Source organism: Nerophis lumbriciformis, linkage group LG06 (genome assembly GCF_033978685.3).
Source record: "Nerophis lumbriciformis linkage group LG06, RoL_Nlum_v2.1, whole genome shotgun sequence".
Lineage (NCBI taxonomy): Eukaryota > Metazoa > Chordata > Actinopteri > Syngnathiformes > Syngnathidae > Nerophis > Nerophis lumbriciformis.
In genome coordinates, this window is record NC_084553.2 from 44,385,339 (window position 1) to 44,399,722 (window position 14,384).

The 14,384-nt window shown below is 45.0% G+C and overlaps 1 protein-coding gene across 1 annotated transcript in view; it reads left to right on the forward strand.

Annotated features, from left to right (window-relative positions):
• Positions 1-1,545: 1,545 nt before the first annotated feature.
• The window catches only part of LOC133608838 (FERM domain-containing protein 5-like), a 167,916-nt gene continuing 155,077 nt past the window's right edge, over positions 1,546-14,384 (forward strand). The window contains exon 1 of the mRNA XM_061964413.2: positions 1,546-1,807. Coding sequence (XP_061820397.1) covers positions 1,706-1,807 — 102 coding nt within the window. The 5' untranslated portion in view covers positions 1,546-1,705. The remainder of the gene's footprint in view (positions 1,808-14,384) is intronic.

Below are 14,384 nucleotides of genomic sequence, written 5' to 3' on the forward strand. Positions count from 1 at the left end.
GCAGTTTCATTAACGTCCTCCCAGCGCGGTAACAGCACACAACAACAGCAGTCACATTTTCTTCTACCGTAAAGCAGTTTGTCTGCCGTAAACAGCAATGTTGTGACACTCTTAAACAGGACAATACTGCCATCTACTGTACATGCATATGTGACAATAACATCTATGGCTTTTAGAGAGTGCAGTGCACAACTGCGCGCACAACAAGGAGACGAAGCAGAATGCATCATCAGAGAGGGTGTTCAGCATGGTTAGAAAAATAGTGACAGAGAATAGAACAAGGATGGACAATTCAACCCTTAACTCAACAATGAGTAGATGAGTGTTATGTGTGTGTATATGTGTAAATAAATGAACACTGGAATTCAAGTATTTCTCTTATTTATATATATATATATATATATATATATATATATATATATATATATATATATATATATATATATATATATATAATAAAATAAATATATATATATATATATATATATATATATATATATATATATATATATAGCTAAAATTCACTGAAAGTCAAGTATTTCTTATGTATACTTGGTGAATTCTAGCTGTAAATATACTCCTCACCTCTTAACCACGCCCCCACCCAACCACGACCCCCCCTCCACCTCCCGAAATCGGAGGTCTCAAGGTTGGCAAGTATGCTGTAACTACTTGGTATCGGATTGATACCTAAATGTGTGGTATCATCCAAAACTAAGTATCAAACAACAGAAGAATAAGTGATTATTACATTTTAACAGAAGTGTAGATAGAACATGTTAAAAGAGAAAGTAAGCAGATATTAACAGTAAATGAACAAGTAGATTAATATTTCATTTTCTACCACTTGTCCTTAATAATTTTGACAAAATAATAGAATGAGAAATGACACAATATGTTACTGCATACGTCAGCAGACTAAATTAGGAGCCTTCTGTTTGCTTACTTACTACTAAAAGACAAGTTGTCTTGTATGTTCACTATTTTATAAAAGGACAAAATTGCAATTAGAAACATTTGTTTAATTTACTATAGGCTCCAGCGACCCCCCGCAACCCCAAAAGGGACAAGCGGTAGAAAATGGATGGATGGATGTTTAATTTACTGTAAGATTTTTTGTTGTTAAAATAAAGCCAATAATGACATTTTTTGTGGTTCCCTTTATTTAGAAAAGTACCGAAAAGTACTAAAAATACTTTTGGTACCGGTACCAAAATATTGGTATCGGGACAACACTAATTCACACACACCGAGCACCCACTGGCAGAGATGTAGATCGGCGCCGATGGGGTATTTAATCACGTGTATCTATGTTGACTACCTCTCTCTGTGTTTTTTATTGTTATTATTATTAATATAATTCCCATGCAAGCATGTCCTGCGTGTATCGTCACGACTGGTACCATCCTATCCTATCAGGAACCGCGGTGATTTTAAGATTCCAAAGGCATCATCTCAGCCGATCCTGATTGGCTGCAAGAATAAGCCATTAAATCGCGGTGTGGTGGGGAAGGTGTGGTGACACTTGAACGTGGACTACAGTCACGGTACCGTCCATCTCTCCTTCACCTCAAGATGATCGGTTTTGCCGCGGAGGCTGCGGGCAGGTGTTCGAGCACGGCGCAGGCACGTCGTTAACTTGCATGCATGCACCCCACGCCGTCGTCCCCGGTCCGGTTCGCAGACTACTGCCGCCGGCTGGAAGATGCTGAGCCGACTAATGAGCAGCAGCATCCGGAGTCTGGACCGAGAGTGCAACTGCACAGTGAGGCTGCTGGACGACTCCGAGTACACCTGCACCATCCAGGTCAGTGGAGTTCAAGCAACAGCAACATGTCACCTGTTTTGTTGTTGTTGTTGTTGTTGTTGTTTGTGGAAGGGAGAAAGGTGGTTAGGAATGTTTCCCCTCATTTACTTCACTTGGGGTTTTGATTCTGTGGTGTCTGAAAGACAATGACGTCACCCATGTGGGGCTCCTGTCATGAATGCATTCTGCAGCAATGTTAGAGAGCAGCATTGTTGCTCATTGACATGCATGAGGAAAACAATCAGCTTCACATTCATTGGATTATGTCAAAAGGAATGAGACGTGCAAGGTTAAGTAGATTGTGTGCCTCTTTATTTTGATTTGCTTGCCATATAAACACAATTGCACCCACAAGCTGAGCTTTTCAGGTTTCAACCTGATTGGAATTTGAGTGCCACTGCAGGCTCTTTCATTGGCATATTTTTGCAACTTGGCCCACTATATGGCAGTAGGACCATGTGACTTCTCCCAGCCAATCAGCAAAGTGTTAATGACAATGAAGAAAAAAACAATTGACACAATTTGTTTGTGTTCTATTACATGTTTCGCATTTGAATTACAAAACCCAAAACCAGTGAAGTTGGCACGTTGTGTAAATCTTAAATAGATAGATAGATAGATAGATAGATAGATAGATAGATAGATAGATAGATAGATAGATAGATAGATAGATAGCTACTTTATTGATTCCTTCAGGAGAGTTTCCTCAGGAAAATTTAAATTCCAGCAGCAGTGTACAGAATTGAGATCAAATTTAAAAAGTAAAAAGTAAATAATGGGATAATAGAATAATATAACAATAAGAATAAAAATAAAAAGCAACAATAAGAATACAAATATTACAGTAAAAATAAGAATATAACAAGAGAAACTAGGCAGTAGTGACCATGTTGTGGAAATGTGTTTTCTGTTGCAGTTTATTTCAGTATTTTTATTGTTTTGCATCCCCTGTCATCCCAGTGTCCAGGGTGTACCCCGCCTTCCGCCCGATTGTAGCTGAGATAGGCTCCAGCACCAACCGCGACCCCAAAAGGGACAAGCGGTAGAAAATGGATGGATGGGATGGATAATCCTATGCGTATCAGCTAATCTCTACTTTACACATTGAAGTAAATGAAAACTTGACATATTTCTAATCATATTTAAGTAAATAATGACATGAGTTCATTTGATTATTTAAAATCACATTCTGGCACTGTATATATTGAATTTGTTGGCACTTAAAAAAACAACAAAAGTTTATCTAAATACATATGTTCTACATATGTTAATCCCATTTTCAAAAAGTAAAAAACCTGATTACATTTTTACATGTGTTTTAAAAAGCTGGTACCCCTCAAATCCAAAAATTAGTTTTTAGTGCATGTAAACATACCAAGTGTGTGTGTATGGGGCGGCAGCACTCCTGTCGAAACAGTATGATACTACGATTGTGGGATGACAGGAACGACACTACTGTCGAAACTTTCTGTGCGACATACTATATCCTCCTGAAAACCAGCCTCCTCTGCAGTGGACATTTGTATTTTTTTTTGTCTATTTCTTTTGTCAGTTATACATTCTTCTTTTTCCAACCCTTAAAAACATAGTGCTCCTCTTAATTTCTTCCTGAACCTATAATCTTCCATCTCCTGTTCGTGGGGTCAACACTCCTGTCAAAACAGTATGATAACACTGCAATTGTGGAATAACAGTGGACATTAGTTTTGTTTTTCTATTTGTTTTGTCAGAGTTACACATTTCAGAAATAAATTAGCACAAATGTCCTCTGCAGAGGACACTGGTTCATAGGAGGATAACATGTCCAATAAAGAATGCGAAAAAAGTCATTACTGAGTATTCCCATGATACATCTGACACGCAGCCCTGATGCTCCAATAATGAAAAGTAGTCATAAAGCGAGATAACACCAGGATGGATGTACTGTATGTCCATTCTATTTTGTCCATTGCTCTTTGATAGCAGCATGCCTCATTGGTTGATGTTGTGGTTGTGTTGTTGGGCCCTCGCACCTCCAACTCTGGATTCAGTCGACGGGCATCCCCACAGCATGATGCTGCCACCACCATGATTCACTGTAGTGATAGTATTGGACTGGTGATGAGCGGTACCGGGTTTCCTCCAAACATGACCTCTGGCATTCCCTCCAAAGAGTTCAATCATTGTTTCATCAGATCAGATATTTTTTTTTCTCATGGTCTGAGAGTCTTTCATGTGCATTTTGATAAACATTTTATGAAGAAATGGCTTCCGTCTGGCCATTCTACCATACAGGCCTAATTGGTGGATTGCTACAGAGATGGTTGTTCTGGAAGGTTCTCCTGTCTCCACAGAGGAATGCTGTAGCTCTGACAGTGTGACCATTGAGTTCTTGGTCACCTCCCTGACTAGACTAAGATGCAGTGACGTGCAGTCACTAGAGGCGGGGCCTCATCTGCCATCATGGAAAAAAAAAAATGTAAAAAGAAAAAAAAGTTTTAAATTGTTATATGTATCCAGTGATTATACTATAAGGTTATTTTCCATTTAACTTCACCAGTTTTAGATTATTTTTATTCAAAATCGCTGAATTTTCACATTTGCCGTTCAAATACTGAGAAGAGACGGTGCGGTGAACAGCAGCCAGTTGAGGCACGTCACTCAGTGCCTCAACATGGATTCCGGACTCGGCTAACTGCTGGCCTGCTGTGCAGTGAGACCGTATTGCTATATGAATTATATTATACATTTCCATAGTTTAGTTAGCTGAGGTATATAATGTACAGTATATTTTGTCAACAACTGTATGTGTGTAACATATTTCTTGTGCTGAGCGATCATAAAACGGCTGCAAAAGACGCACTGGCTGAGGCTCCAGTAATCCCGCCTCCTGCACCCCCGCCGTAGAATTGTTATATCAACTAAAGCCCACACTTAAACTTTCCACGTGCAAGATTGAATCTATTTAAAAAAGTTATTTCATAAGGAGCCAAAAAGTGCAAAAACAATAATGTTCGTGTTGAAGGAGTTGTGAATGACTGCAGGGCCACAGCATTAGGTACACCTGCTGACTGCAGGTGTGTCTAATTCACAACTCCTCCAACACGAACATTATTGTTTTTGCACTTTTTGGCTTCTTATTAAATAACTTTTGTAACCTATTTTCATGGGCTTTCCTCTTTGTGATGTTAAGTTCCTGTTATGCGCTGTTATACAGTATATGCCTTGAGCTCTTATTTTGAAGGCGCTAACAGCGGAAGTGATGACACGGAGTGGAGCGGAGGTTTTTGAAAGAAGGTAAATACAGTGGTCCTCGTGTAAACTGGAGCCTCCGTGTTTGTTATTTTGTAGTTTCATACAGTATAGGCGACATTTATAAACCCTCGGTTACACTTTTTTAAATAGATTCAATCTTGCACGTGGAAAGTTTAAGTGAGGGCTTTAGTTGCGGTGCATGGACTTAATTTATAAGTAAAGGTAAGACTATAATAACGTTTTTTTTATTAAATGTGCTTTTTTGTGTTCTACAGTTTGTATGTGTAAAGTTAAAGTTAAGTTAAAGTACCAATGATTGTCACACACACACTAGGTGTAATGAAATTTGTCGTCTGCATTTGACCCATCCCCTTGTTCACCCCCTGGGAGGTGAGAGGAGCAGTGGGCAGCAGTGGGCAGCAGTGGGCAGCAGCGGCGCCGCGCCCAGGAATCATTTTTGGTGATTTAACCCCCAATTCCAAACCTTGATGCTGAGTGCCAAGCAGGGAAGAATGCTGGTAAGAGCTTTTAAACATAACCTGTTAACTGCTGCCAATCAAATGGTGAATAAGATACTCTTTAGGGTTCATATGTTTGTAAATCTGACTGTGATGAAGTCAGTGCCTCACCAGCCATGAACCTCACCTTACGTCACTGCTAAGATGAATGCAGCAATATACAGAAAAATCCAGGATGAAAACCAATGCTTCCTATCCAACCTGATGGAGCTTGAGAGGTGATGTAAAGAGGAATGGGCAAAGAGGAATGGGTGAAACTGCCCAGAGATAGGTGTGCCAAGCTTGTAGCATTGTATTCAAAAAGACTTGTATTTGCTGCAAATGGTGTATCAACAAAGTACTAAGCAAAGGCTGTGAATATGTGTACATTAGTGTTGTCCCCATACCAATATTTTGGTACCGGTACCATCCATCCATCCATCCATCCATCTTCTTCCGCTTATCCGAGGTCGGGTCGCGGGGGCAGCAGCCTAAGCAGGGAAGCCCAGACTTTCCTCTCCCCAGCCACTTCGTCAAGCTCTTCCCGGGGGATCCCGAGGCGTTCTCAGGCCAGCCGGGAGACATAGTCTTCCCAACGTGTCCTGGGTCTTCCCCGTGGCCTCCTACCGGTTGGACGTGCCCTAAACACCTCCCTAGGGAGGCGTTCGGGTGGCATCCTGACCAGATGCCCGAACCACCTCATCTGGCTCCTCTCGATGTGGAGGAGCAGCGGCTTTACTTTGAGCTCCCCCCGGATGACAGAGCTTCTCACCCTATCTCTAAGGGAGAGCCCCGCCACCCGGCGGAGGAAACTCATTTCGGCCGCTTGTACCCGTGATCTTGTCCTTTCGGTCATAACCCAAAGCTCATGACCATAGGTGAGGATGGGAACGTAGATCGACCGGTAAATTGAGAGCTTTGCCTTCCGGCTCAGCTCCTTCTTCACCACAACGGATCGATACAGCGTCCGCATTACTGAAGATGCCGCACCGATCCGCCTGTCGATCTCACGATCCACTCTTCCCCCACTCGTGAACAAGACTCCTAGGTACTTGAACTCCTCCACTTGGGGCAGGGTCTCCTCCCCAACCCGGAGATGGCACTCCACCCTTTTCCGGGCGAGAACCATGGACTCGGACTTGGAGGTGCTGATTCTCATCCCAGTCGCTTCACACTCGGCTGCGAACCGATCTAGCGAGAGCTGAAGATCCTGGCCAGATGAAGCCATCAGGACCACATCATCCGCAAAAAGCAGAGACCTAATCCTGCAGCCACCAAACGGGATCCCCTCAACGCCTTGACTGCGCCTAGAAATTCTGTCCATAAAAGTTATGAACAGAATCGGTGACAAAGGGCAGCCTTGGCGGAGTCCAACCCTCACTGGAAACGTGTCCGATTTACTGCCGGCAATGCGGACCAAGCTCTGACACTGATCGTACAGGGAGCGGACAGCCACAATCAGACAGTCCGATACCCCATACTGTCTGAGCACTCCCCACAGGACCTCCCGAGGGACACGGTCGAATGCCTTTTCCAAGTCCACAAAGCACATGTAGACTGGTTGGGCAAACTCCCATGCACCCTCAAGGACCCTGCCGAGAGTATAGAGCTGGTCCACAGTTCCACGACCAGGACGAAAACCACACTGTTCCTCTTGAATCCGAGGTTCGACTATCCGGCGTAGCCTCCTCTCCAGTACACCTGAATAAACCTTACCGGGAAGGCTGAGGAGTGTGATCCCACGATAGTTGGAACACACCCTCCGGTTCCCCTTCTTAAAGAGAGGAACCACCACCCCGGTCTGCCAATCCAGAGGTACCTTCCCCGATGTCCACGCGATACTGCAGAGTCTTGTCAACCAAGACAGCCCCACAGCATCCAGAGCCTTAAGGAACTCCGGGCGGATCTCATCCACCCCCGGGGCCTTGCCACCGAGGAGCTTTTTAACTACCTCAGCAACCTCAGCCCCAGAAATAGGAGAGCCCGCCACAGATTCCCCAGGCACTGCTTCCACATAGGAAGACGTGTTGGTGGGATTGAGGAGGTCTTCGAAGTATTCCCTCCACCGATCCACAACATCCGCAGTCGAGGTCAGCAGAACACCATCCGCACCATACACGGTGTTGACAGTGCACTGCTTCCCCTTCCTGAGGCGGCGGATGGTGGTCCAGAATCGCTTCGAAGCCGTCCAGAAGTCGTTTTCCATGGCTTCCCCGAACTCCTCCCATGTCCGAGTTTTTGCCTTTGCGACCGCTGAAGCCGCACACCGTTTGGCCTGTCGGTACCTGTCCGCTGCCTCCGGAGTCCTATGAGCCAAAAGAACCCGATAGGACTCCTTCTTCAGCTTGACGGCATCCCTCACCGCCGGTGTCCACCAACAGGTTCTAGGATTACCGCCACGACAGGCACCAACTACCTTGCGGCCACAGCTCCAATCAGCCGCCTCGACAATAGAGGCGCGGAACATGGTCCACTCGGACTCAATGTCCCGCACCTCCCTCGTGACATGTTCAAAGTTCTTCTGCAGGTGGGAATTGAAACTCTCTCTGACAGGAAACTCTGCCAGACGTTCCCAGCAGACCCTCACAATGCGTTTGGGCCTGCCAGGTCTGTCTGGCATCCTCCCCCACCATCGCAGCCAACTCACCACCAGGTGGTGATCGGTAGAAAGCTCTGCCCCTCTCTTCACCCGAGTGTCCAAAACATGAGGCCGCAAATCCGATGACATAACTACAAAGTCGATCATGGAACTGCGGCCTAGGGTGTCCTGGTGCCAAGTGCACATATGGACACTCTTATGTTTGAACATGGTGTTTGTTATGGACAATCTGTGATGAGCACAAAAGTCCAATAACAAAACACCACTCGGGTTCAGATCCGGGCGGCCATTCTTACCAATCACGCCTCTCCAGGTTTCACTGTCGTTGCCAACATGAGCGTTGAAGTCACCCAGTAGGACAAGGGAATCACCCGGGGGAGCCTTTTCCAGTACTCCCTCGAGTGCATCCAAAAAGGGTGGGTACTCTGAACTGCTGTTTGGTGCGTAAGCACAAACAACAGTCAGGACCCGTCCCTCCACCCGAAGGCGGAGGGAGGCTACCCTCTCGTCCACCGGGTTGAACTCCAACGTGCAGGCTTTGAGCCGGGGGGAAACAAGAATTGCTACCCCAGCTCGTCGCCTCTCACTGTGTGCAACGCCAGTGTGGAAGAGAGTCCAACCCCTCTCGAGAGAACTGGTTCCAGAGCCCTTGCTGTGCGTCGAGGTGAGTCCGACTATATCAAGCCGGAACTTCTCTACCTCGCTCACTAGCTCAGGCTCCTTCCCCCCCAGCGAGGTGACGTTCCACATCCCAAGAGCTAGCTTATGTAGCCGAGGATCGGACCGCCAAGTGCCCTGCCTTCGGCTGCCACCCAGCTCACAATGCACCCGACCTCTATGGCCCCTCCCATGAGTGGTGAGCCAATTGGAGGAGTGACCCACGTTGCCTCTTCGGGCTGTGCCCGGCCGCCATCGTGCCCCAACTCCGGGCCTGGCTCCAGAGGGGGGCCCCGGTGACCCGCGTCCGGGCGAGGGAAATCTGAGTCTTTGTTGTTTCATTCCCATAGAAGTCTTCGAGCTGCTCTTTGTCTGATCCCTCACCTAGGACCTGTTTGTCTTGGGAGACCCTACCAGGGGGCATGAAATCCCCCGGACAACATAGCTCCTAGGATCATTGGGACACGCAAACTCCTCTACCACGGTAAGGTGGCAGCTCAGAGAGGAGGGTACCGGTACCGGTACCAAAATTATTTTGATACTTTCCGGTACTTTTCTAAATAAAGGGGAACACAAAAATTGCATTATTGGCTTTATTTTAACAAAAAAATCTTACGGTACATTAAAAACATATGTTTCTTATTGCGCGTTTGTCCTTAAATAAAATAGTAAGTAAGGACATTGTCATTTTCCATTCTATTATTTTGTCAAAATTATTAAGGACAACTGGTAGAAAATTAATTATTAATCGACTTGATCATTTATTGTTAATATCTGCTTACTTTCTCATTTAACATGTTCTGTCTACACTTCTATTAAAATGTAATAATCACTTATTCTTCTCTTGTTTGATACTTTACATTAGTTTTGGATGATACCACAAATACGTTTTTCGGTTTTCGTCCTGGTCGTGGAACTGTGGACCAGCTCTATACTCTCGGCAGGGTCCTTGAGGGTGCATGGGAGTTTGCCCAACCAGTCTACATGTGCTTTGTGGACTTGGAGAAGGCATTCGACCGTGTCCCTCGGGAGGTCCTGTGGGGAGTGCTCAGAGAGTATGGGGTATCGGACTGTCTGATTGTGGCTGTCCGCTCCCTGTACGATCAGTGTCAGAGCTTGGTCCGCATTGCCGGCAGTAAATCGGACACGTTTCCAGTGAGGGTTGGACTCCGCCAAGGCTGCCCTTTGTCACCGATTCTGTTCATAACTTTTATGGACAGAATTTCTAGGCGCAGTCAAGGCGTTGAGGGGATCCGGTTTGGTGGCTGCAGGATTAGGTCTCTGCTTTTTGCGGATGATGTGGTCCTGATGGCTTCATCTGGCCAGGATCTTCAGCTCTCGCTGGATCGGTTCGCAGCCGAGTGTGAAGCGACTGGGATGAGAATCAGCACCTCCAAGTCCGAGTCCATGGTTCTCGCCCGGAAAAGGGTGGAGTGCCATCTCCGGGTTGGGGAGGAGACCCTGCCCCAAGTGGAGGAGTTCAAGTACCTAGGAGTCTTGTTCACGAGTGGGGGAAGAGTGGATCGTGAGATCGACAGGCGGATCGGTGCGGCATCTTCAGTAATGCGGACGCTGTATCGATCCGTTGTGGTGAAGAAGGAGCTGAGCCGGAAGGCAAAGCTCTCAATTTACCGGTCGATCTACGTTCCCATCCTCACCTATGGTCATGAGCTTTGGGTTATGACCGAAAGGACAAGATCACGGGTACAAGCGGCCGAAATGAGTTTCCTCCGCCGGGTGGCGGGGCTCTCCCTTAGAGATAGGGTGAGAAGCTCTGCCATCCGGGAGGAGCTCAAAGTAAAGCCGCTGCTCCTCCACATCGAGAGGAGCCAGATGAGGTGGTTCGGGCATCTGGTCAGGATGCCACCCGAACGCCTCCCTAGGGAGGTGTTTAGGGCACGTCCAACCGGTAGGAGGCCACGGGGAAGACCCAGGACACGTTGGGAAGACTATGTCTCCCGGGTGGCCTGGGAACGCCTCGGGATCCCCCGGGAGGAGCTGGACGAAGTGGCTGGGGAGAGGAAAGTCTGGGCTTCCCTGCTTAGGCTGCTGCCCCCGCGACCCGACCTCGGAAAAGCGGAAGAAGATGGATGGATGGATGGATGGATGATACCACAAATTTGGGTATCAATGCGATACCAAGTCGTTACAGGATCATACATTGGTCATATTCAAAGTCCTTATGTGTCCAGGTACATATTTTCTGAGTTTATAAACATATTATACGTTTTAAAAAAACGAAAGAAGATGTTGGAATGCCAAAAAATATCGACCTAATCATAGTGGTATCGACTAGATACGCTACGCTACGTGGCATCATTACAGTGGATGTTAGGTGTAGATCCACCAATGGCGTTTGGCGGACTGATACGTTTCAAGGGCGGTATAGTACCGAATATGATTCATTAGTATCGCGGTACTATACTAATACCGGTATACCGTACAACCCTAGTGTACATGTGTTTTTTTTTTAAACTTTTCACATTGTCATTATGGGGTGTTGTTTGTAGAATTTTGAGGACAAAAACTGATTAATTCCATTTTGGAATAAGGCTGTAACATAACAATATGTGGAAAAAGTGAAGCGCTGTGAACACTTTCCAGATACACTGTATATAGAGCAAAAGCATGTTTAAAGCATTCCTTCAAACTCCTTGCTCCTGATACATTAGCAAAATCAATGGCATATTAACCCATTCTAAGCAAGGCTAAGTCTAAGGCTAAGGCTTAGTGTATAATCTACCTACCGTACATCGTTTAGTGGGGTCTCACCGTGATGGCATTTGGTGGTACCTACCGCTTTCTTTTCTGGCTATTTCCACTCCAGAGGGATTCCTGCTGCTCTTCTGCTGAATTAAGGATGATGACAGCACACACAGACTTGTTCATTTCTAACTGTCAGACAGCAAAAGCAAAGCAAAGCCTTTCAGCGACAGACAACTTCAAGTGTTTTTTACTCTGGGGACTCTTGAAAGGGGTGATTTTAACGTCACAACGTGTTCTTTTCACCCTCATTTGAAGACGGAACAGGTCAAATCTCATCAAGAAGCGCAAAAAACGGCATTCCCAACATGGTTTGTTGGAGTTTAAAACATTTTTCCCCATAGGGGAAGGGACGGCGTGGCGCAGTGGAAGAGTGGCCGTGCGCGACCCGAGGGTCGCTTGTTCAATCCCCACCTAGTACCAACCTCGTCATGTCCGTTGTGTCCTGAGCAAGACACTTCACCCTTGCTCCTGATGGCTGCTGGTTAGCGCCTTGCATGGCAGCTCCCTCCATCAGTGTGTGAATGTGTGTGTGAATGGGTAAATGTGGAAGTAGTGTCAAAGCGCTTTGAGTACCTTGAAGGTAGAAAAGCGCTATACAAGTACAACCCATAGGAGATAATGAAACTGGAATGATAAGAATAAGAATTGAACTTTATCATATGTATACAATGTACAGTAAAATTGGTGTATATAGTGAATACAGTACATACATATTGTGTCCTGGACTCGGTGTAATAGTGTGCTGATTTTAAAGATACAATAGTACCTCAACTTACAAGCTTAATTGGGTTTGTGACAGATCTCTTAACTCAAAACACTTGTATCTCAAATCAACATTGAATTGAATTAAGATGAATTTAGATGGTGCCTAAACAGCATAATTTGAACATTTAACATGCCTTTTACAAAGTTTTACATAAGAAATATTACTGTATATACAAACAATACAATAGAATCGGAGTGTTTGGAAAAGTACTTTTAAAAAGTTATTAATTATAATTGCTCACTACTTACTTATGTACTAACAGAATTAGTCTTTAATTAATGCAATTGATTCCTAGGGGAAGTAATTATTGTGAGTTAATATCTGGCATACGCAGTTGAGATGTTTCATGAGAGCAGAGTGTGTGTATGTGTCTTTAAAAGGCGGTGCCTGTTGCTAAGTGATGTGTAACGTCACATCAGCTCAGCTGTGTTTGTTAGCTCAGACTCGCAGTTTGCGGGTCATCATTAATTACTTTTTCTAGCTTGGACAAAATGTGCATGAATATACAAATACAAAATAATCATCCATCCATCCATCCATTTCCTACCGCTTGTCCCTTTCGAGGTTGCGGGGGCTACACCCTGGCCAAGTCGCCACCTCATCGCAGGGCCAACACAGATAGACAAACAACATTCACACTCACATTAACACTGCATAATATAATACTGCAATATAATAACCAAGTGCACACTTCCTGCCTTCACAATAACATGGCTGGGCGTTACATCCTGTCTGGTTACGCGAACAAAATAAGAGTCCTAGAAGAATAGAATATCTGAATGCAATTTGTAGGAATGGAATGTTTGCGGTATAGCTCGGTTGGTAGAGTGGCCGTGCCAGCAACTTGAGGGTTGCAGGTTCGATCCCCGCTTCCGCCATCCGAGTCACTGCCGTTGTGTCCTTTGGCAAGACACTTTACCCACCTGCTCTCAGTGCCACCCACACTGGTTTAAATGTAACTTAGCTATTGGGTTTCACAATGTAAAGCACTTTGAGTCGCCAGAGAAAAGCGCTATATAAAATATAATTGATTGATTGATTGCGATACAAGTACGTGTTCACTTTCACTTTCACTTCCATATTTTAAAATTGCACTTTTGAGACTTTTAAGAAAGTTTGAACTGTCCTAAGCTGTTTATGGTGTTTTGCTGTGGTTAAGTTTGAGAAGGTTATTGTTCATCCAGATGTTTATGTCAGTGAGGCAGTTGGTGAGGGTGGTGTGTGTGGCAGGGGTGATGGACCGGGTTGAAATGTAGATATGAATGTCGTCAGCATAGCAATGATAGTTGAGGCCATGTTGATGTAATATTTGTACATACTCCCAAGTGGGAGTATGTACAAGCTGAAGAGAAGAGGGCCAAGTACCAAACCTTGGGGGACACACTTGCTTTGCGTTGCTGCGAGCCTTCCTCTCATTAAAAGCCGCCTGTGTCATTTTAAATGGTGAAGATCACTGTCCGCGGGTATATCTCGAATATATTAAAGTACGTCTACAGCTCCAGACAACCCTGTGCATATGGCTGGTGTTAATGTGTATGTTAGTGTGTTATGGTGGTCATTTTCCCCATGGTCTGTGAACACACGGTGTCAGCGGACAATGACCAAGTGTGTCTAGGAGTGAAGCGTGGAGGAAATACTTGACTGCTGGAATTGGGCCCAATGTTAGCATAAAATTGTCAATAAAAGCTAAAAAGAGTGTCAGACTCTGTTTGCTTTCTCCTAGACGCTACAATACATTATATTACTTTATTTTGTTAGGTGTGGCGGTTAATATGAAGCCTGTACATTAAGGAGAAACTTTAAACGTAGTTAAACCGGATGTAGAGTGTAGCGCTTTTATTTTGAAGTCAGAAAAGTGTGTGATTGTTTGCAATAATAAAGCCTCCTTTCGACATCCTGCCGACCGTCTTTCATTTCTGTTGAGCTTTTATGTCATCTTACTTACTAAATCAGTCACAGTAACAATGTAAAATGTTATGTTATCACTGCACCTTAACTGTAATCTGAACACGGAAGTAAAGCACCACCCACCTCTAGAACGACACGCACAGCAGGGAT